Source organism: Pangasianodon hypophthalmus, chromosome 22 (assembly GCF_027358585.1).
Source record: "Pangasianodon hypophthalmus isolate fPanHyp1 chromosome 22, fPanHyp1.pri, whole genome shotgun sequence".
NCBI lineage: Eukaryota > Metazoa > Chordata > Actinopteri > Siluriformes > Pangasiidae > Pangasianodon > Pangasianodon hypophthalmus.
The window spans coordinates 14659226-14684429 of NC_069731.1; the positions used below are offsets into that span (position 1 = coordinate 14659226).

The 25204-nt window shown below is 35.8% G+C and overlaps 1 protein-coding gene across 1 annotated transcript; it reads left to right on the plus strand.

Annotated features, from left to right (window-relative positions):
• The first annotated feature begins 1437 nt into the window (after window positions 1-1437).
• crispld1a (cysteine-rich secretory protein LCCL domain containing 1a) lies at window positions 1438-20272 on the plus strand. The gene is made up of 15 exons (XM_026937862.3): window positions 1438-1739; window positions 2391-2674; window positions 9552-9670; window positions 9884-10016; window positions 10216-10331; window positions 10839-10939; window positions 11752-11883; window positions 12546-12606; window positions 13129-13195; window positions 14371-14501; window positions 14587-14630; window positions 14717-14789; window positions 14989-15064; window positions 15808-15941; window positions 17645-20272. The coding sequence occupies exons 2-15, from the start codon at window positions 2438-2440 to the stop codon at window positions 17694-17696; spliced, it is 1476 nt and encodes a 491-aa protein (XP_026793663.3). The 5' UTR covers window positions 1438-1739; window positions 2391-2437; the 3' UTR covers window positions 17697-20272.
• The last annotated feature ends 4932 nt before the right edge of the window (window positions 20273-25204 follow it).

Sequence of the window (25204 nt, forward strand, 5' to 3'; positions counted from 1 at the left end):
TTTTAGAGTTTAGCTCTTCATAATGTCTACCTGTCACCGTTTGTTATTAATGCATGACTTTTTGAGATAAAAACCTAAAATGAACACATTGTTCTATCGAGACCTGAATAACACCCAACATAACCAAACGTCTAGCTTTATGGCATTGGAATGCTATAGGTGCTGTACTGTGGAATAGTTTAGGCACATGTAAAGAAATTATCTAAGTGAAGGTGCTCTCAAAAATAATGACATGAAATGTTTCCAAGTATACAAAATACTCTAAAGAGTGGGCAAATGGAGTGCCCATCTTCTGTCTTTAAAATTGCAAATAAGTAAGTAAGTAAATAGATAGATAGATAGATATATAGATAGATAGATAAGGAGGTGCCTAAGACTTTGAACTGCACTGCAAATCTTGATCTTCAAAATCTGTTACACTGCCCTGTGATGCAGCATGAGCAGCAGTTCAAAAAGATGCAGTTGGCTTGGAGGAAGCACGAGTTGAGATTGATTGAGATTGCATAAGTTCATGATGAGTTGGGAACGTATTATGGATATTTGGGTGAGATAGACCTCCAGTACTCCTACACAATAAAAAAAAAAAAAAGAAAAAAAAAATGCTACTTTTGGGGAAAGGGAACATTTTGTACATTTGATTTTCAGCTAGTCTGGTCACTTGTTAAAAGACAAAAGCCAAATAGCTGATGATATACATATTGTATATGGAAATCATGAATCATGGTCATGATTCCAAGGAGTTATGAATATGAGTTTAATGATCAAGGCTAAAAACGTGCCTGCCCTAGATTTACACATTTGTGAGTTGTGCACATGGCACAGGCGACCAGAACGTGCTGTAATTTCACAGATTTGTTAGTGTTAGGGAGAACTGCAGAATGTAATCAATGAGCAGAGCTCTCGCACTTAAACATTTCCAAGACCTGCCCGTCTAAAAATAAATATAAACGGGTAGCTGTTCTTTGTTTGGAGCAATGGTGCTGCTCAGGTTTGGCTTGATTCTGATTAGGTGGAAACGTTTAGCAGTGGGAAAGAGTGACCATTTTAAAGTTTCCATCTTTAAAACAAAGCAAAGCCTCAGATAAAGAATATTGCAAAGCTTCAGTTATGGCTGAAAATGTGAAATTTGTGATGCACGTGTGTACAAAATGAACACATTGAAATCTTGCCTGGAAAGTCAACCTCAGCTTTATCTGTATTAATGTCTCTATTTTTTCCTATTTTTAATTCCATTTTTTAATAGACATTAACATTACTGGAGTCTTTCAAAGCAAAAAGTGTCAAATCATCTTTTCACTAACAAGGACAAGAAAAGGGGGGCATAAATCTATCACCACCACTACAACACACACGCACGCACATGCACATGCACACGCACACACACACACACACACACACACACGCGCACACACACACACACACACATACACATGCAAAACCATTTCCAGGCTGGCTGTTGGTGCTGTTGGTTTAAGTCCAGCTAAACTCTGAATGGGTTGGATATAGAGGTGTGTTTTCCATGAGATATTTGACACCAGAAGCCAAATTCAGCATAAATCCAAACCTGGTGCAGAGCTGCATTAGTGAAACAGAGGAGACAGGAGAGAAGTTTATTCACATCTCGGATGTACAGTTTTAAATCTCGTTGCTCTCAGGAAGTTTGTTAATCACTTCAGTCTCACATAGGAGCTGTATGAGCACTTTTAACCTGCTGGAGAAGATCTGAGGATTTCCCACATGTACGTATATGGTTTAATTTTTTCTCAAACGCAGAATTCAAATGCAAATTTTATTTTCAATTTTAACCTCAATAAGTCTTTTATCAAATCTTTTTTATGCCTGCTGAACCTGCAACTTTTGAATGAAAGCAACTGAGTGAACAATTTGTGCACTTGTGCCGCATTATAACTTTTGTAACTTTTACCGGTTCAAAAATGTTGCTGAAATTGCACATTCATCAATCTTCCTATAGCCTGTTCCTTAACTTAAGTTCCTTCTGGAGAAGCTGAAGTGTGTTTACTAATTAGTACACTATGTACAAGTCTTGAAGTTGGTGAATTGGAATGTGTAATTTTAATTAAAGAATATCAGAAACTGCACCGCACACTTATTTGCAAGGTACTTTGATTGCAGCTCAGCTCCAAGTGTACTACTGAGCGTAAGCTATTATTATTTTACCTGGATTCAAAAACAAGTCCATTTCCTAATAAACATACATTGATCTTTTTTCTTTTCTAAGGAAACTATTATGTAAATGGAGCTAATGCTGCTAAGATTAATGTTAATTTTAGACTGTAAACCCCTCAATCACCACTAATACCACTCTAAAAAGCTTCCATATTTCTCCCCCTGGCCTTGAGGTGTTCTAATCTCTCTCTTCTCTCCCACAGACACCGAGACGCTGTTCCATCTCCTGAAGGTCAAAGGTCACGTCACCATGAGTAGCACATGGCTAAGAGGACTTGCTCTTGTTTTTTTATCCCAGAGCGCTTTCTCCATGACTCTCTTTAACGCCACAGAGCTGAGCTCTCTCTTGGAAAAATATGCTGATGAAAATGAAGCAAAACCAAGAGGGAAGCGGGCAATCAGTGCCATCGATAAACAGGCCATCCTGGACCTGCACAACAAACTCCGAGGTCAAGTTTATCCACCCGCGTCCAATATGGAATACATGGTATGGAAACGTAGCATAAATGTTAATGTGTCTATAGTAAAGCTTAAAAGTCTGAGTCCACAGTGCATAGATTAGCGCATAACTGAGTCAGCATCAGCTGTCAGGGTTCATTACTGTGGTGTTTTAGGAATGGTGTGTGTGAACAGGATTTTCAGAGAGAATTTTGTTCTAGTCAAATACAGGATTCTTAACAGAATAACAGCGATCAGGTGAGTAAAAGGTCAGATTTTGTTCAATAACAGATTAAAAATGTAGAAGTCTGCACAATACTGGATGATCACTATGTAGAAATCCAGTTCAGCATGTTTCTTTTTCAGCGCATTTCCTCACTCCTTTTTTATTAACCAAGAGGCATACAAAAGGTGTATTCTTTTCTATACATGATGCTGTTATTGTTTTCACCGAATGGGTCACACTTTTTAAAGGACTGTAGTTAAACTCTGCCTTAACTTAATTTTGCAAAGATCGATGAAACTTGGCTGTTTTGAGTGATTCAGCACTCATTAAATGCCAGAAATTATCAGGTGTAAGCATCTTTGAAAAGTGCATACTTTGCAATTTGATTGCTTTTATTAGGTTGGTATGATAAGTAAGGAATAAGCAAATGTCTATGAAAATGCCATAAATGAATAAGGACCGGCACATCCTAAAGTGTTTTATTACCCTTATACCACAACAGTGAATTTCTTATTCACTAAATAATGACACTTCATACTTTTTATATATTAATAATTACATTTAATGTTGTGAAAAAAGTTAATTCCAGTTATCACATATGTTATAGCAGTTATAAACAGTTTCCTCCCCAGCCTCTCACTCTCTAAGTTAATAAGACAGAAATATGCGGTTTATGTTACAGAGAACCTGCAAAACCCTGTGTAAAGACATATCAACAACATTTTTGTAAACATTGTTGAAGTCTTTGCTGTAGAACAAGTGCATCATCAACACCTTCTGACCAATTAGAATTGAGAAATCAACAGCACTTTGGTATAAACCTGAGTAACAAACACAAATGATTATTTATACCTGGTTATGTCAATGCATCTTGAGTATCAGGATTATATCAAGTAGAGGGCAGCCACATAAAAACACAGCTGTAAAAACTCTTACGATGCAAAGCATTTAAATCTAATTACGAAAGCTAATTTAATAGGTCTGAAATACATTATGTCCAGATGTTATACAAGTGTCAATGCATCCATCTTTCCAAGCCACATTTAACAAGCAAAACTGCTCCCTCTACAGTAAGTAACAACCAAACGCCTTTTCAGTAATTCCCATCATATCATACTTATTCCTCCCAATGTTGATGGTTTTAAGGAAATTTAAAACCATACACGAGATCACAACTTTTAATGCAGTATATCTCTTTCACATTAAACAAAAACTGGAACTGCACGGGGCGTTGTTATTAGTTATGCGTGATATGGAACCATTTCAATCTGATTTCAGTCCAGCTAATGAGAGCTACAAGTTAAAATCGTATCAGGATACAATCAAGATACAAGAACTAGGTGTAACTGCGTTTAAGAAATATTCCTGCTATAATGGTGTGTAAATTTCTGAATCTCTAATGGAATAGTTCTGCAAAAAATGATTTTGTGGGTGATGTAGCCTTCCATCCTTCCTTTCAGCCTTCCTTCCATCATTAGCCTTGTGGATGCAGAGCAAAATTAAAGACACAAACTATAGTCACCAAACATGTCTTGGCTACATTTGGGTTGAGGCATGCATATAGCGTATGTGAACGTAATTTCAATTTTATTTTCACAATCACACATTCATCACACTGCAAATATCTACATAGCAGACTGTTGTACAGTGAACAGTGCTGAAGTTACCATTTAATTGTTGAATGTAGAAATGCACAGATCACTTTTTTTTTATTTTTGAGATATACCAATATCAGAGCACTAACCATCAGCTGATACCTGATATCAATCCGATACAAGTGTTTTTCTCTTTAATATTTGCAAATCCCTAATCAATTAATAAAAGTAATAAAGTCGTATCTGAAAGAATATACTTCTATAGCACTGCAGGGAAAAAGGAGAAGAAAGAGAAGAAGAAAGAAAATCGCTCAGCCAGCAAGCCGGCAGTGAGCTGTCTCCTATTACGGTTTCAAGTTGGTAGAAGAGACAGTGGATAAATTATGGTTAAGAGGAGGAGGGGGGGAGAAAATGAGGAGAGAAAAAGAGAAAACAGAGAGAGAGAAGTATAAGGAGCAGATGATGGTGAAGTAGAGAGGAGGGAAAACAAAAGGGAAGAAGACATGTGGAGAGGACTAAAGCCTGACTGGGGTGAAACGGCTCATTTTGGCTGATATTACTGTCTGAGATTGGTTTGTTTATTTTTCAATGGGTTCTTTTTATGTGCTGCCATTTCTCCACTGTTTACATTTATAAAGCCTCATTAAAGCAGTGGGAGACCACACATACACACACACACACACACACACACACACACACACAAATGTGTCAGATATTCCTATCCTTGTGGGGACATTTATTCTCCACCAATATATAAACACACACACACAAACACACATTGATTTTACTACTGACATGTATTACTAGCATTATGGGAACTGTTGACACTCACAACATACCCTGCCTTCACACACTCAACCGCACTGGGCACTTGAACATTGAAAAAACATCCCCTGGTCTTTTTCCAATCTGTCCAGTTTCAGTGAGCCTGTTTGATGTGTTGTGCATTTTGAGATGCTTTTCTGCTCGCCACGGATGCACAGAGTGCTTATTTGAGTTACCATAGACTTCCTGTCAGCTCAAACCAGTCTGGCCATTCTCCTCTGACCTCGCTCATCAATGAGGCATTTCGGCCAATAAAACTGCCACCCACTGTTGTGCACTAAAATCCCAGGAATACTCTGAAATAGTCAAACCAGCCTGCCTGGCACCAACAACCATATCAAGGTCAAAGTCACTAAGTTCACATTCCTCCCCATTGTGATGTTTGATTTGAACATTAACTGAAGATCTTTACCTGTATGTGCATGCAGTGTGCTGCTACCAGAGAGAGAGAGAGAGAGAGAGAGAGAGAGAGAGAAAGAGAGAGAGGGAGAGAGAGAGAGAGAGAGAGGGAGGGAGTACATGCATACATATTGAGAGATAGATTCATCAATGCATACACCTAACCCTTATGTGATTGTATTTCTAATAAGTACAGTTGTGGTCATAAGTTTACATATGCCTTGCAGAATCTGCCAAATATTAATAATTTAAAAAATAATAAGAGGGATCATAAAATTTGCATTGTGTTTTTAATTTAGTACTGCCCTAAGTAAGCTATTTCACATAGCAGATGTTTACATATAGTCCAGAAGATACAATAATAATTGAATTTACACAAATGAACTAGTTTAAAAGTTTACATACGTTTACATACATACAAAATGTTATTATAATGTCTTCATGTAAATATTTTATGTAGCTTCTGAAGGGCAGTACTAAACGAAAAAAAAACAAGACCTTAAACAATATAATAACAATTTACACCGATCATCCTGTTCAAAAGTTTATACCCCCCTAGCTCTTAATGTATCATGTTGCCTTCTTGAGCATCAGTGAATGTTTGCACCTTTTGTAATAGTTGTGTACGAGTCCCTCAGTTGTCCTCAGTGAGAAAAGATGGATCTCAATATCATATAGCCACTGTTGGAAAGGGATCAAATATATTCAGAAAATGCTGGAAAACCAAGCAGGATCTCGAGGCAGTTTAACTGCTCATGACAAACAAGGGACTCATGAACAACTATCACAAAACATAAAAAAACAGTCGTTGATCGTCCAGCTAACAACACACAGTATTAAGAATTAAGCGTATGTAAACTTTTGTAAATTCAGTTATTATTGTGTCTTGTGGACTATATGTAATCATCTGTTATGTAAAATAGCTTATTCAGGGCAGTACATAATAATACACTATGAAAACAAAATTTTGTTTGCTCTTATTCTTTTTTTTTTAAATTATTAACATGTTGCAGATTATGCAAGGCGTATGTAAACTTATGACCACAACTGTACATTGTCTGGCTCTTTTAACACATTTTCATTTGTGTTGTATGCACACTCATTCTTTTTAAATACCCTTTTCATCACACACACACACTCACGCCCTCACTTTTCTCTCTTAGACCCCCCCCTCAAAAAAAAAAAGGAGGAAATGAGCTCCTGCAGGTTCATGGGAATTGTTTGTACTTTCTTGGAATGTGACCAGATGAGAAAAACACTCGATGCAAATGAGGTGTTAAATGAAATAAACACCGGTGTGTCAGTGAGTGTGAGAAGGGCCTTGTTTTCTTTACAGAGCGGTCAGTTTTCAGAGGGTGTTTCCTGTTCAGGACGTTTTAAAAACAGAATCGTTTTACTGGTGTGAATACAATTTTGCCAAATGTAGAGCCCTCGATGTGGTACTCTAAATGAAACCTAAAGTCAAAAGTAAAAAAACAGTATCTCACGGTTAACATATGTTCATAACCAATAAAAACAGATTGTACTGTATATATCCTTATATATTTATGTTTATATATTATTATTATTTATATAATATATATTATATTTAAGGCACACCTTCCTAAATTTTATGTGCATAAACAAAACAAAAAATCAAGATACACTGTACACCATATTAATGTAGCAGGCTCAAAGATAGCACTTAAGCTCCCCCTACTGCTAGTTTAATGTTTGTCCCATTAATGTTGCCATAGTTTAGTGCTGAAATGTTACAGTCCTTTGCTACAGTCCTCTAATCCCTTTATCAGGCATAGAAATAATCTGTCTGTAAATCCATCCTTATAAACATGCCATTAATACAAGCAACGATTAACACTGAAACCTCCTCAATCACTAAATACTGATGTATGTTATCAGTGCCACCATGACAACGCTGACTTCTACTAAGTGCAGCTATGAGATTTACGGTATACGTAACACACATCGTTCCTCAACCATGAATTTCCACTAATTCTAGCATTCTGGACATTTCTCAAAAAATCTGCCATTATACAGGGTGTCCCAATAGTCTCCATACATATTATATATACAGATTATGTACGCAAACAACACATCGGTTGTGCCTTCATCAGTGGATGTTCATGGACATCCACTTCTCGGCTGATCTGAACACTTCCAGTCTTTTTGAATTTGTTAATAAGTTTGGCAGCAGTGTTGCGTGTGATGTGCTTGCCATGTTTCCTGTTAAAGTCCATCGCAACCTTGCGACAGCTTCCTGATCCAGCCATTAAAATGATTTCAATGCATACTTCTTTTGTCAAAGGCATTTTAAAGGCTATCTGAAAAAATGTATATAATATAAATTAAGTATGAAAAATTTTGGAAGATATTTTGCTAAAAAGTATTAATTTCCCCTATGTATGGAGAATTTTGGGACACCCTGTAGTAAGACTAACTGATTTGGAAGAAAATGAAAGTCAGATTCGTACAAAATCCAGGAGATATAATCAAACAGAAATCAAGGCTATGACAAAAAAATTTATGAATTTGTACAGTGCAGTAAGATGCTGCAAAAATAAAAGACATTTTTATAACGAATACAAATGGACTTATGTTCAGTACTTAGTCTCACTTAACATGCTCTCCTGCAATGGAGGGCACTCAGCAGTCGCCAATTTATTTATGGTTCATCCATGTTATTAAATTATTAAAAATCTCATTTGGAGAAAGGCCTTTACAAACCACCACACGTCCCATTTCCAGGTGTCAACCACAGGATGAATGTCTCATGCAGCTCGTTACGGAGAAAAAGCTGCTATTTTAGGCAAAGTTATTGGTTCCGATTTGCAAATGGTCTGTGCTTTGGGACATCCAACAAGGCCAAAAGTGTGAATTGTGAAAGAGCTAGCTCATTCTGTGTAGGCAAGTGGTGTATGAGTGTATGAGTGGTGAATTAAAGTAAATGATCCCCAACATAATTACAGCTCCTTCCTGTTTATTTTTTAAAAATTAAAAAAAAAAAAAAAAAAAAAAAAAAAAAAAAAGTGGGTCAGCCGATTAAAGGAAAACTTTCATTCCCAAGTGGCCCCGTAGAGGAACATGAGACTTACCTGCCAAGGAGAAACTGTGCCCACAGAACAGGGGGAAAAGAGTGTAAGCCACATATGGAGTGCATTAGAGACTGGAAAGAGTGGTTGGACAACTCAAAAAGAAAAGAAAAGCAAGCTAAGCTCTAACGTGAGGCAGACAGTACATGTAGTATGGGCTTGGAAACAAACCTCACATTTTTATTTCAGTGTTTAATGCACCCTTGTTGACTTCCTTCCTGATCTACATTACTCCTGCTACTATCATAAAAGTGTTAAATTATTTTTTCATCTTGTGAAGTTGTCTGAGGATATGAACATGTCTGAGGACAAAAATATGAACAGCAGCTATAATATTATATTCAGATTTTATTCCTCTGGTGGAACTTTTTTTATTCTTCATGCTCTATCTGTCTAATTAGCATGCTAGGTAGTCAACATGCTAGCAAGTAGATTGCTAATTATGAAGCAGATATTTTATTATGTAGGTAGTTCAAATAAAAAAAATGTACAAGTCTCCAAGGGAGTTGATTCAGCTAATTTTTTTTTTCTTTTTTTTTTTGCTCCCACATTCAGATGTGTTCCTGCTGAAACTATCCAGCATGTGCTCTTGTGCTATGCATAAAAAAACACTAATATTTTTTCAGATTGTTCATATTGGGTTGTATTACTGCAATTCTTTCAGCTGGACGTGATACCTGTTGAAGCTTTTTGAGTTAGCACACTAGTTATTTATCAAGCTAGTTAGTTAGTGTTAGATAAATATTGAACAATGTTGTACTGAAATGAGGGTGAAAATGTGTGCGATTTCAGGTTTGGGATACTGAATTGGAGAGATCTGCTGAAGAATGGGCTGAGACATGTTTATGGGAACATGGACCAGAAGGCTTGCTTAATTACATCGGCCAGAACTTAGGAGTTCATTGGGGAAGGTCTGTATCTTTCTTTCTTTCTTTCTCTCTCTCTCTCTCTCTCTCTCTCTCGCTCATGACTACGAACTCTTGCCAAAGGTATGGTGTGTTGTAGTGTTGTAGCATTTTTCTTCTAAAATAGCTGTTAGTAATACATGTATTCTACCATTTGGGACAGAACTCAACAAACAAATAAATGAAAATTTTGTCATGTTGTGTGTATTTTTCCTGCAGGTATCGCCCTCCTACATCTCATGTTCAAGCCTGGTACGATGAAGTCAAAGATTATTCCTTCCCATATCCTCAAGAGTGTAATCCTTATTGTCCATTCAGATGTACAGGGCCCGTGTGTACTCACTACACACAGGTATGTGCAAATCTTCATTATTCAAGAATCTATTTAAAACTAAGACAGATCCATAGTTCATCATCTACTGTTTTAGCTAATAAAAACACACTGTATTGGACTCATATTAGTGTTTTCCCTTATAAAATGTAGTGTGCTGTTGTGTATGGTGTAAGAGTGAACACTGTTTAACCTCACTGCATTTTGTGATTATATGCAGCTTGTTTGGGCAACCAGCAGTCGAATTGGTTGTGCCATTAACGTCTGCTATGATATGAACGTCTGGGGACAAATCTGGACGAAGGCTGTTTATTTGGTCTGCAATTACTCACCAAAGTAGGTGGATTTCCCAATTTCAAAATGTATTCATGGGTTTTATCATTCCAGCTTTGTATTCCAAGATATTTATTAAACGATGACCCAGTGCTGGCCCACACTCACCACTTTCTGACCAAATACTGCTCTGGAATGATGGGAATGGACCAATCCAATGATCCAAATCCAACAGCCACAATTCAGTCGTGATGAAACTATATCTCAAGAATGATATGGAGCAGAACTTACAGTTAGACCACTGAAATGCCATACAAACACTAGATATAGATGGTTGCCTTTTGGCCATTTTGGTGTACATTCTAAATGCCATGAAAACCTTAAAAATGGCTGATTACAGTATCCCAAAAACCCCTTCCTATGCACAGGGTTACTGACATCAGGTAGATCTCCCAGGGAAAAAAAAAAAGCAAATCACATAAAGTTTCATGTTGAAAAAAAAAATGTAACACAAGCATAATAATAAAAGGTTAACAGTGGACGTAATTGACTTGTGTATGACTTGTGCAGAGGGAACTGGTGGGGAAGTGCTCCATATAAACATGGTACACCGTGCTCAGCCTGTCCACCCAGCTATGGAGGAGGATGTAAAGACAATCTCTGCTATAAAGGTACGATATCACAGCATCTGATCAAACATCAATACTGTAAGGTCTGAAAGTCTGAGTGCACTACCAAGAACATTTGTAACTAATGCACACTTTCCTTTGCTGATTATGATTCAACAATATTATTTTAAAAATCCAGTCTGAAACTGAAATCTGTCTGGAGATTTTTTTCATTTTGAAAACTCTTGCGACAGTAACACATAGGCTCTTATTGCACAGTGTTAAATGTTATGGTCACTAAATCACTAATAAACTGACATAGCAATAGTGTTATTAATTAGCCAGAACCCAATCCAACCACAGAGCTGTACAGATTAGTGGTGCAACAGAAAAGTGTTCGTCTTATCATTGCGACACTAACCAATCTTGGGCGTCTATGAGCTCATGTATGTGGAAGAGGGCAGATAGAGATTACCGCCAAGTGTGTTCGGTTGCCCTGTGACACAGCATGAGCAGCAGTTGTGTTGGTTTCCCTCATGTGTCTCCAAGGAAGCATATACTGTACTAGTCTTCACCCACCCCAGTTGGGGGCTTTTTGTGCCGCTAGTTGGTGTATACTTGCAAAAATGACCAAAGGATTTGAACCCACTCAAGTGGGCTACAGGCATGTCTGGAATTTGAACCCACAACCTTGAAGTCACTAGCACAGAAGCTTAGCCACTAAACCACCACTATCTTGCTCTATTGCTTTCAGCCAATACAACCACACTGTTTAGTATTTTCTTATTGAAGAATACTGGTGTCTTATTAATAACTAATGACCTGGTGCACTCAGATTTCAAGATATGACTTTATGTGTCCTGTTTGATTTATAGATGACAATCAATACTATTATGAGGAGACAGAGGAAGACAACATCATCGAACCTGAAGCACCGATCACTACAAGACGCCCCGACACACACTCACATACACACAGCATCACTGTTGCGAGCACCGAACAGATGTGTAAGCATGTTTTTCTTTAAATGGATGTTAAAAAAAAATCAGTGTAAAGTGCAAAAATCCCCTCTGGAACCACCCATCTGACCCAGTTCCCTCAGTCCTTGGCCCAACCACTATGCTTTCCAAAAATGTCTACTTGATATAACCACCTTCAGTTGTCTGGATTTTGGATTTGTGATTCATAAAATTATGATCTCATCAGTACATTTACATAACTTTTAACAAATACTTTTCCAGCTCCTTTCTCACATCACTTTAAAATTTATGTTGACGGTGATAGCTCACAAACATGGAAGAAAATACACTGCCAGTTCATGATTTATTATTTTTTTTACATTTCCTTGATGTTTAGCAGGTGGGGGTCTGCAATGTCTCCTGTTTCTCTACACATTGTCAAACACATATGGTATATAATATTGTGAGCCTGAGTCAGGAATGCAGGTTTGGTTTTCTTTTAATGGCGAGCTCCTTGCTGAGAGTGTTTGCTTGTGGGTAGCTGAAGGTTTGCGGGATTTAAATGACTTCCTGAAACCCAAGTAGATGAACTCGCAGTACCAGAAATTCCTTAGACTGTTCTTCAAAAGCATCAGTAGAAATGTGCAAAATGCAAAATGAAAAATGTGCATTGACGTGCAAACGTCTGCTGTACTCTCCTTTTTTTGCAGCACAACTTGTAACATGCGAGACAAAACTTCGAGACCAGTGTAAAGGCACGACATGTAACAGGTACGAATGGTAGCAAAGACAGATTATATACTTACCAGCACTACCTTGATCTTATTTCTTCAGTTTCCAAATGCTATTGATACTTTGATAGGTTCTAAATTCCCCAGACTAAATATACAGCATATGGTGGTAGTGAGATTATTACAGTATACAGGTGTAGAAGAGTAAAGTCAGTCAGTACTATGTGTGTTGAAAGGATACTCAGTATGAGCATATTGTCAATAACAGCCCTGGGATGAGCACAGGATGGGCTTTATGATTACAGGAGCAGTATTTAAATACAAATCTACAGTATCCAGGTGAGATTATCCACTGGAGTAAGGGGGAAACATGGGCATCACTGTTTTTGGGTAATCTTAAATGTATCCATTTCAACCCATCCAAAAGAGCCCATAAGATTTCGAAGTCTGGTTGGAGAAATATAGCTTGTATTAGTATTGAATAACTGATTAAGTAAAAAGGTTCTTGGTAGTGCACTCACAATTTTTGGATTATAACTGCTGAAGGTTGTTCTCTGTGCAGGTATGAATGTCCAGCTGGATGTTTGGACAGCCCTGCAAAAGTAATTGGAACTGTGTATTACGAAATGGTAAGCACTTTCTTTTTAATCAACATGCTTATCAACCTTAGCAATTTGGTAACAGTGATTTGTAAGTATTTTACAACATTTAAGCAATATAGCACTCACCCTGCGGGCACGTGCCTACAGCCGAATCACAGCCGTACCGATATTCAGTATAATTGCACTCTCGCTTGAGCTTTTATACAACAGTTCTATAAACAAAAAATTAATATCGAGTAAATGACATTTCGGACACAATGTGATCAAATTTTATGATTCTATTTGCTCTGCTAGAGGAAATAGATCCAGAAGAAGTGACAATCACTTTATAGAACGTCAGCTAGCTAGCTCACACTAATTTGTACATTGCCATTAAATGTGCTTCTGGCAAAATTTCCATCCCTTCTTCCTTTTCATCCTTATCTGACAAGTTTTCATACTTTAACTCAAAAGTTATATTCCTGAAATTTATCTTTTGTCATGTCCACTAACACTACTGTTAAACCGTTTTGAACTAGGAAGTGGAATTTTACTTAGCGAACCCAGACAAATGGAGTGATACACACAGTGAAATGTCCCAGTCCAGTTATGCTAAATATAAGCACTCTTGGAATGCTGCTCGACCAATCAAATTAGTGGACCAAAACTAACTGTTGTATAAAACTCTGTTATACCACAGATATGTGGTAACACAGAAAACATAAAAAATCTCTTGAAAAAGTGATGATGGTGAGGGAACAATTGTTTATACGGTTTAAAAGTTGCCATAATGTATGTAATATCAGGAACTAGTTTGTTTCATGGACATTCCAACATTAAATGTAACTATAACTGGATAAAATTTACTTGTCTAATTAATATTTGCTGCGGTGTAAGAGGAATAAAACACTTCAGTAGATGATGTTTTGGAAAGTAATCAACTCTGGAGTGGTACCATTAACTCTGTTTCATGTTGGGCCTCATCAAACTACCTTGTCATTGATTAGTTTCCTACAACAGCATGCCCCATTTTTATTCCTTTTATAATGTATGTGCACTATAAGCTATATACTTACAAAAATGCTTACAATGCATTAATTGCATTCTTAAATTACAAGCAGATGTTCAATAAGGTTTGATTATGGGATTCAGACAAAATGCAATTTCTGTGTTAGTTGATTTAAGATTTCATCCCAGAACTCATCTAGCGTCATCTTTTGCAGCATTCGAGCATCTGCAGAGCCGGTCTTCATTATGGAGTGATCGATAACAATGGAGGCTGGATGGATGTCACTAGAATGGGCAGGCAGGAGTTTTTCATCAAATCATACAAAAATGGAGTTCAGTCTCTTGGGTGAGTCGATCGAATAACAACTAATAGTGTAAATTTGTTACTCTGATAGTATTGTAATGTAACATAATGATTGTGCTGTTTACAGGAAATATCAGAGTGCCAATGCCTTCATTGTGTCCAAAGTGTCCAGTAAGTATGATGTAAATGCTGTAGCTGTGTAAACAGATCACTATGTACTGTATCACTAATAAATTATTTTGTCTTTGTTGTTGCAGTACATGTTATTACATGTGAGACGACAGTGTCTGCATTGTGCCCATATGAAAGCCCTGTTAAACACTGTCCCAGGTAATGAGTCCAGTTTTCCAGTTTTTTATTATCATTAGGTCTTGCTGCAATTATAATTATATCATAACAGCAATTTACTGAAGCAGTATACTGTGCAATTAAATCTTATACTAGTGGTGCTTTATAAGAAGACTATAAATGATCTGATTTTGAAAGGCCAAGTGAATAATAAAATCAGACATTAACATATGCATTATAGAATCTACTGTCCGCAAAACTGTCTGCAAGAACACCCTCAGGTCTCCAGAGTCATCGGGACCAAAATCTATTCAGATGTAAGTATTAAGCATCATTGTTAAAATAAATTTATTATTATTATTATTATTAGCAGAGTATTATTTTTTAACAAAATCTACATGCAAGATCTTCAGTCCAATATCAGATTATATATTTTGGAAAAGGGCAATTTTCCAGCACCCCCCACTTTGACCTATGCTTTGTTTTTAATATGACCTGGTTGACTTTCCCCTTCCTATTTTCTCTCACTTAAATCCCCGTCACCATATTAAACTCATAAGACCTGTAAGTGGGTCCAGACTTACATTTTTTATTTTACAGCAAAGTACTGTTTAAATATTTTACAGGATTGTACTGTAACTGATTGGGCAACAGACTGGTGTACAGTAAAATACCAGAGAATGCAATGCATAGTGGGATATCTATTGTTGTAGGCTTGAGTGTGAATGGTAATGATTCTATTTCTGTTAACATCTGTAAAATCAGTGGATCGGTTTTTGCCTTTTTAGTGACCGTACATTTTACAGTTATTAAAAAATTGTACAGTGTATATATCTCACTCTTATAACTACACACCATTTTTCTATTAGTTACACTGAATAATTCATAGTAGTTAGATGAGTAACTGAATAATAAGTTTAATTGGTTAAATCTAATTTGCTCTAATGCTTTTTCTGGTGATTCAGAAAGAGAAAAATTACACAGAGGGTTAACATATTCATATGACTTTTTTCTCTCTCCCTTGCGTGATTACTGTAATTCAAACTGTTTTGATCTTCAGAAATCCAGTATCTGCAGATCAGCAGTTCACGCTGGCGTGATAAAGAACGAACAGGGTGGCTTCATTGACGTGATGCCGGTGGAAAACAGGCTGTACTATTACGGCTCCTATCAAAACAACGTTTTGTCTGAGAGGTACAGATTCACACGAGTGCTGTACAGTTCAAGTTCAGAGATATTCATTCACATCTATGTAATGATAAAGTGTATGTTAATCACTGTAAAGATTACAGGAACTGCCCCAGGTCACTCTCCTGTTTGTTAATAAGAATAAGTGCTGATTCAATGTGTGTGGTTCAGGTTACTTCATAGAATTATTAGGATTTTTGTGCAATCAGATTGCAAACCCAGCATTAAGCTGCAAACACCACAAGCTCATGAGGTTAGCACATTTAGGTTTTTAATGTACCATGAGAGGCAGGGCACAAGCCTGTGAAATGACTGCAAAGCTGATTAGAAACAAAAACCGTACCAGTCACACTCAAATATAAAACCACAGATTATAGAAGGGTCCAAAAGCCTGAGTGCACTACCAAGCACTGATTTCATTTCATCAGATAAGAAAACAATGAATTTCTTCTAATCATTTTCAGTGATTTTTATTTGATCTTGAATGAATTCCAGTTGACTGAAAATAAATTGATTAGAAACATGTTGGGCGATTCATATAATTATTATTTACCATAATTATTAACGTTAAATAAAGCAAAGAAAAATGATATGGACTTTGTTCATTAATAACTGACAATTAAAAGACTAAATGATAAGTGGTTTGATGATATACTGCAATATTTAGCATGGACAATATTATTAATCATTATTGTGGATGGTTCAGTGTTCCATTTTGTTAAACCTGAGGCTTTAAATAAATTAATAACCATAATCAATTAATCACTCACTCAATCAATCAATCAATTAATTCAAGTGCACAAGTTGGGCATTCTAAGACAGGACATCTGCCCTTACACTGTTTGTGTTGTTTCTTTTTTATGCATGTGGGCAAATTTGTCTAAATTAAGTGCCAAAAAAATAGCAGTGAATACGAATTACTTTGTCTTACACACAGGTACACTACATTTTTATTGTCCATTGCTCTATCAAATTGCACACACTACAAAAAACGACATTTTAGCAAGTGAAAATATCTTGAATATAGTCAAATTTATCTACTATTTATTTATTTATTTATTTATTTCTGCTGTACTGTATCTGCCAATAGAATAAGAAAATGTAAAGCTTAAAATGAGTAAAAATGTCTCGAAATAGGTTTAATAATCTTACATTTGGTCTACTGTAATCTTATAATAGGAAGTAGTAGACAAATTTGACTATATTCAAGATATTTTCACTTGGTAAGCTTTTTGCAGTGTGAGTGTGCTCTAAACTGAAACACTGAGTTAAATGAACTCATGCACTAATCTGGATGTGTTGGCACTGGATCATGTGATAAAGGCCAATCAGAGACCAATCACAGGATGACTGACACCATATTCATAAAAAAATAAGTGTGAACACATTCATATTTATGTGGATCTGAAGAGTGTTTTTAAAAAATGTGGTTTTAAACACCATGTTAGCGTGGAAAGAATACCAAAATGCAGAAAAACTTCAGTACCATACAACTTAGTATGGAAAAGGCCTGAGAATCATAGAAGTCAGGCAGCATTGTTAGCAGTGTAACCAAATGAAATAAAGCACCAAGAACATCTTAAAGCCCAACGTGACCTGTAGGTGAAGAATTAATATATAACATCCAATACTGAGCACTGCAAGATACCTTTACGTTGCTTAAAGGCTGTTAAATTGTTCTCTAATGCATTATGTTCTGTCTCTTGCAGTATGCAGAATCCTCCAGGAGGAAAAGCTTTCCGAGTGTTTGCAGTCATCTGAGCGCATCCCGAACTCTAATCACTTTTTTCTGGTGGTTGTTTACACAAGTGATTACTGAGCTAAGTACAGTTAGAAGGTGGAGAAGAATAAGAAGATCTGTACATATTTGCCATATTTTGTTCAATTTGTTTTGCGGATGTTGTATGTAATGTTTTGTCTTTGTGATGTTCTCATCCTGAATTTAAGGCAATTAATTAGAGGACAATACAGGGATTATAATATCCAAAGGTCCAAAAGTCTGTGTGCATTACTAGAACAGTTTTCTCATTTTAATTAAAAAAAATGTTGTTAGCACAGAACACACCGAGTTTTAACATATTCATATTCAGAAGTACGCCAATTTCACACAGATGAACTGCAATGTATTGTGTAATAATCATAATAATAATGATAATAATAATAATAACTGTCAATTACCAAATATTGTATTAAAATATATAAGTTCTGTGTAATAGCTGATGAATTACTTGGTAGTGCACTCAGACTTTTGGACCCCACTTTATATAACATCAAGTCACGTAAAGCAGTATTTGGCTTTGTGGAGGTTAGTACTCACTCACACTGAGAAAATGAGGCATGAAAAGGAAATCCATCTATAGTTGAGCAATATGTTTGACATATTGGGCCATATTCACACCTGGTGACTTAGAGATGCAGGTGGCTAAGATGAATTTTTCTTGTGGAAAGCTGTAAGAGAACGAATTTTTCAATAATATCCAGACTTCCATCTTTGAAAAAAACACAAGCACATGATTTTAAGCCTAAAATACACTGAGCGACAAAAAATGCTCATTTTCTTAATGTCAATTATAATATGATACAACGTCAAATTAAGATACAGTTTAAAAATGTATATTAATAGGATAATATATGTATCATAAGAGGGCAAATATTAAAATAAAAAAACAATTATAGCATAAAATAGTCCTCTATTTTTGCACAGTTTCGCTTAATTTAGCAGATGGGTTCATTACTTAGTTGCCATCCTTTAAAATAGCTCTTTAAAACCACAATACTATACCACAGATCCTAACATACTGTACTAATAAACTGTACTAAAAAAAGCAGGCCCAGTCACAAATCTACTTGAGTATTCAAGAGTAAAACTAAATAACTTATCAAAATTAACAATCTAGACATGGATTTTTAAATAATTAACATTCCTGCCCTGTTGGAATGATGCTAAGGTGGCATTAACAAAAAAAGGAAAAAAAAAAAAAGATAGAATATTTACCAAACTTGAAACTATTACTTTTTTAGATTTGATGGCAAATGGCCTTTGCTCAATGACTAATCAGTAAAGTTACGTGCAGTGTTTTAGGTTGTGAATTTGATTTTTAAAATGTAATAGCAGTTAAGCATGAAATTATTAGAAAAGAAATTATGGCATTTGAGATTGAAGTAATTTAAAGGTCAAAATGAAATGTAAGGATTAAAATGTAGGGGTTTTTTTCTCGTGTAAATTTACTTGAGTACAAGTATTCAACAATAATTCTCAATAATACTAGAAATAGCACTTAATTACAGTAACAAAGCACAATTAGTCAAGTATTATCCACCCCTGTTCAGTTGACTCTGTGAAAGGTACTATTTAAACAACTTAAAGAAAGTGAGACACACAGGAGTGAAAAGTGATCACAGCATCATAGTGCGTTAGATATTTGATCTTGCCATGAAATGGCACTATAGTGTTTTGTGCTTGTGCATTGCTCAAAACACCAATTTCAGCATGAAATATTGTAGATATAACAAATAGCAGGAAAAGTGGCACAGGACGTAATAACAAACTTGGCTGGAGTAGATCTCACACAAGATAACTATATGTACATAATGAATAGCAAACAGTTTTTGCCATACTTTACGAAGACCTGTCCAGGCAGGGCTTACGTCTGTAGTTAATTCTAAGGTCTGAGTACAAATGTGCACAGTTTCCGTATTAACAACTCAGCACGTCATGCCCTTGACTCTCAACTCTGAATATTAATTAAGAATATGTAATAATATCTGCTTATACTGTTTTAATATGTGATCCAGTTTGTAGTCATTTTGATCTCCTGCTTTTGTAAAAGTCTAAATTGTAGCTACCTGATGAGTTAATGTTCTCATTTATCCACAAAGGGACGCATACCTTTGAGGATTTTCCGTTAGATTGTACTATGGAGGAAGTCAGCTGTGACATCCCCAATTATGGCACATGTTTAGGACGTAAGTTCTCAAAAAAAAATGTTTTTGTATTTTTGTTATTGTTTATGTATTTTTATATCCATACAGCTGCTAAGTATTTTTTTTCTTTATACCTGAGGTATTGTAAATTTCAATAATGATTATATTCCTGCAGAGCAGGAAACTATATTTCAATAATTTTCGTAACAAAAAAATTTGAATATTGTACTTTAACTCCATTAAACATTATGTAAATATTCTTTGTTTCAATAGTTGCACACAAGTTAGAAATATAATTTAACTTGGTAGGTAACAAACAGTACTGTTTGGTATTTAGGCTTGATGCTATTTCTGTACACAATATGTTCTTTTCTGACATTGTTTTCAGAATAAGACTTTATTAATCCCATATATGCACTGTGTATTGGTGTTTTTTTTTACTCAAAATACAAACATTGCAAATCCATGCTAAGCCTTATTACAAACTGAGCTCTAGGTCATACATCAGAATTTTTCCACAATGGTTATTCTATTTTCCTGACCATAAGTTGCTCTTGAGTGTATGAGTTGTATCAAGTGCTTCCACGGTAATGTTTAATGATGAAATCCTCAATCAATTTCTGAGGTATTGCTGTTCATCGGATCACTGCTGATGCTGTAATAATGCTAATTCCTGCTATGAGATTTTCAAACAAAAGGGAGTGTTAATTTAACACAAGAGTAACTGTGGGAGCAGCAATTAGGCTAATGTCTAAATTACAGCACATATCAGGTCATACAGAATATCATTTCACATATCATATCCTATCACACAGCAGTTTATAAAGTTGTGCAAACATCATTATTAGCAAATTGCAGATGATAGGAACAGCCATTAAGATTTATAAATATAGACCTCGTACAAAGTTAGTGAAGGCTTAAAAAAAACTTTTTATACAGAACCAAGTCATGTTAGATGCAATTCCTATTGTTTTATATTAAAAATAAATCAAGTCCTAGATATAAATGCTGCAAAAATATTCTCAGGCAAATCACACCATCATTATAAAAGACGCTACTATTGGTTTGTGAAGATTTCATGCAACATGTAGCAATCATGGTGAAGGTGAATGAACTTCCTAAAGTTCTCAGGGACAACATTACTAAACAACATTAAAACGGAAAAAGCTGCAGAGCCCTAGTAACATCTTAAACATAAATAAGGTGGAAATACATGAAACCACAACTAATTGTCCCCAGACGGATGTGCCACACAAGACTTTACAACGCACTCTCAGACTAATGATAAAGGAGATAAGAGAGAAGCCAGCAATCACTCGAAAAGAGTTGCAGGATGACCTGAAAGCAGCAGGAACAACAATAAGCAATGAATTGCACCACAATCATCTGCGTTTCTACACCCTACACAAAACTCCTCTCCTAAAAAAGAAGCACAGAGAGATGTGTACTTAATATTTGCACACGAGCATTTAGACAAATTAGAACTCTTTTGGTACAAAAGATGAACCAAATAGGAATTCTTTGGCAATAATTCAGCTCATCGTGTTTGAAGAAAGAAGGGTTGTGTGTATGATCCCAAGAACACCATGCGCAGAGTGAAATACAGAGGCAGGGAGCATCATGATCATGATATGGGGCTGCTTCTCTGCAGATTGTGCTGGGGCATTACATGTTATCAAAGGAAATGTGAATGGACATATCAGAGGAGAATTTAATCTCATCAGCCGAGAAACTGATTCTGGGGAGAAGATGAATGTTTCAACAAGACAATGATCCCAAACATACAGCAAAAATAACTCAAGATTGGCTTCTAAAAAAAAGAATGTGAATGTGTTTTCAATTGTCCGAAATTGAAACTGATTTAAGAAGAGGAAAGCACAAAGCTGGAATTACCAACAACAGTTTTGCAACAAAGTTGTTACATCATTTTTTTAAAACAAGTCCTTGTTTATGCTTTTTTGTCCATATTAACATTAAGTACAAAGTCTACAGACATTATGTGTGTAAGCTTGAAGTAGATATATGCACAGGAAGTGAATTAAATAATGATAAATATAAAAGTACTTGTTTCTCTTCAGTGTAAATAGTAGCATTACAAAGGAATATTCTTGATTGTACCACCTCAGCCACAAGGAAACGGTACAGTTTAGTACCCTTTTTTTTTCGGAGAGTATGCCATTTCCTAGCTGTTCACTTGCTAGCTGTTCAAAATGTGGGAGAAAAATATAATAGCAAGTTATATTAGCAGTCCCAATTCTGCATGTTTGGGTCAGTGGCAGAGCCAGGAATTAATTTCAGGAAATACACTACATAATATCACTGTGTGTTCTGTACAGTTAAATTACTAATTGTGACATGCTCATGCATTTTGGGTGGATGTCAGGCAGTAGTAGAAGCAGTGATGGTATTCAGAAATAATTATTAAAAGAAAATCTATCGCCAATCAATTTAGCCATATTAATATTGTTGATAGGTATAGGAAATAAAATACCTTATGGCAGCTTCACTGAAAATGATTAAAATAACATGCAAATGGGGGAAATTACATTTTATATAAAAATACTACCACCACCATGTTTCACAGTTGGGATAAGGTTCAGAACAGATGTACCCTTCTTTTTCTCTTCCTGCAGTAGACTACTAGTACTTCTTCAGCCGTCCCTTTGATATCCGTATGCAAGTGTAGCTAGCTGGCTAGTAGCTTTAAAACAGTAAATGGGGAAAAATGCATGATTCTGATTTTTTATGTTCTACGACCCTGTGTCTCACCATACCAGTTGGTAGACAACAAAATGTGAATAAATAAACTATCTACCAGTAAGCTTTTTCAAAGGTCATAGACTATTTCCGGGGGTGTTCTAACCTGAATCCCCACTAGACAGATTACATATGAAAGAGAAAGTAAGTATTGAATGCGTTATTACATAAAAACCCTTGTGCTTAAATGTCTTAAGCCTATTTTTGCTGTTCCACAATAAAGGGCTACATTAATAGGGTTTGACCATGAAGAATTACCTGCAATATTTTTTGATAAATTGTGTGTGACTGCAGTTTTTGCAGTACTAAAATAAAGATCATATGTAATTTGCATATTTTAAGTCAACATCATGGTGAAGAATGAGTCATCTTTCAGATGAATGTGTGTGTGTGTACATTTACATGCATAGGCATGCCACATGAAAGCTGGGGTGTTTCCATGACTTGGGTGTGCTGTTAGAATTGACGGTGCCCGTTCTTTTTTCTGCTGCACTTGCACTTCCAAACCACGGCCCCCATTTTTAATTTTAGGCTATAAATAAATAAATACTTCTTTATTCCTTTTGCTGTGTTTACCATAGCGCTTAGACATTAGGCTGTTTGTGAACGCTGAGCTGAAATATTAGATTTGCTACATGTAATGTCTGCTGTCCTGCTCCTGTCTTTATTTTGGCATCAGAGTTTAAAGTGTCGCTGACAGCAAAAATGATTTTCCCCTCACTAGGCTAAAAATATGACATGCTCTGTCAATAGATTTTATGCGGACAGAGGAGCCACATTTGAAAGATTTGCCAAATGAGTCATACAACATTCTGGTTATTCTGGCTCTTTATGATCGTTTAGCTTTAGTTGAGCTAAGATACACATTTAAAATATCCTTTAATTACCATGGGCATTTCTCACTTGGCCATTGGAACAGTCCACAAGTAAAACAGAACAGAAGGAACAACTGACTGTGTGTGTGTGTGTGTGTGTGTGTGTGTGTGTGTTATTTAGCAGCTGGTTAAACACTTAACCAGTCTTTTAAGATTATTACTTGTCACACTGTTCAAGATGATCCCAATAAAATCTTGCCCAAATTGTTTAACACACTGTGTAATTTGTTCTTCATATCAGATTAGAAGATGAAGATCCCCTAAGGATAGTCCTGTGATTACAGAAAATCACTCTGGTTTTCTCTTTTATCGTTGGCTGTCTATGATCGTAACGGCACTAAACCAGCCACCAGTAAGCACATTACATTATGTGTTCTAAGACCTCTGATCTCAAGTAACCACAAAGAATTCTTACAATGTGTGAATTGGGTCGGTGTATACAGTGTATAACTGAGAGGATTGCTAACAAGAATTTGAAGTGATAAATGTTTACAATATTCACTGCTAATGCTAGCCAGCCAGGTAACATAATCTAACTTTACATGAATTCTGAGATAACGTTACTTTTATTTATAAATGATGAAAAATGTTACTCGTAATTTTAAACAGCTAGCTAATCTGACAGGATTTTTCAGTCATAAATGTTTACAGTTCAGGTCAACGCTAGCCAGCCGACTAACATGATTTTACATTTTGTCTTTTTTGTTTGTTTGTTTGCAGTCATATACAGTTCATAATCTTAACTGTGAATCATAATAAGCTAGCTAACATAAGTTAAGGATTTCTGGTGTAATATAAGTCATAGTCATAAATGTTTTCAATATTTATTGCTAACACTAGCTACCTGGCTAAAATAAGCTAACCTTTCGGACATGTAAATGTTTTTATTATTCACTGCTAATGCTAGTTAACATAAGCTAACTTTACAGGATTTTTTACATAATTTTAGTAATATTTATAATGTCCATATTGTGTTCTGCTTATCCGAATCAGCTAGCTAACATAAGCTAACCTGACAGGACTTTTAACAAGATATGTAAGTCATGGCTATAAATGTTTCCAATCATCACTGCTAACACTAGCTAGCTGGTGAACATGCGCTAACCTGGCAGGCTTTCTTAAAGAACCACCTTAGAACTCTTTAAAATTGGCAAATGTAAGCACACAAATAAATGACTATGGATCATTTTCTAGTTAATATTTGTTCAATTCTACACTTAACAATAGAAACAGTCCCTTTCTAATGTACTGTCATTGTATTTGATGGCATAATAAAACAATTAAAGCATATGCATGCATAACCTGCTGCCATACATACATATGGCACATACTGTATATGTGTAAACATAAGCATGATTGAAAGTCTGTATTGTTTATAAAGTCATAAAAGTGCATGAAGTCACTTTAATGTGTGACCAAATTTCTGTAATATTTTATGGAAAAAGTCCAACAGGTGGCAGTCTTTCTCCAGACACACATCCACTCTGCTTTCTGAACATACTGTACCTTACAGTTACTGTTCCATTTATTGGTACTTGATCAGTCAATGTATTACTTACTTTATAGACTGTAGAGGTGCAGTAATATCCGTGATCCTTTGTAGCTCAGTGAAAGGGAAATATGTGCGTCCAGTGCAGTTGAAATTGCTTCCACACCATTATCTTAAACAGATGTGGGTGAAAATAAGCAGTGCAGCTCTTTAACTGGCACAAA

Bases quoted from the DNA above. Each gene is read 5' to 3' on its own strand.
- crispld1a (XM_026937862.3), top strand. From the start codon at position 2,438: ATGAGTAGCACATGGCTAAGAGGACTTGCTCTTGTTTTTTTATCCCAG. The intron at 14,631-14,716 runs GTAAGTATGATG...TTGTTGTTGCAG, and splicing joins CATTGTGTCCAAAGTGTCCA to TACATGTTATTACATGTGAG. The intron at 15,942-17,644 runs GTACAGATTCAC...TGTCTCTTGCAG, and splicing joins AACAACGTTTTGTCTGAGAG to TATGCAGAATCCTCCAGGAG.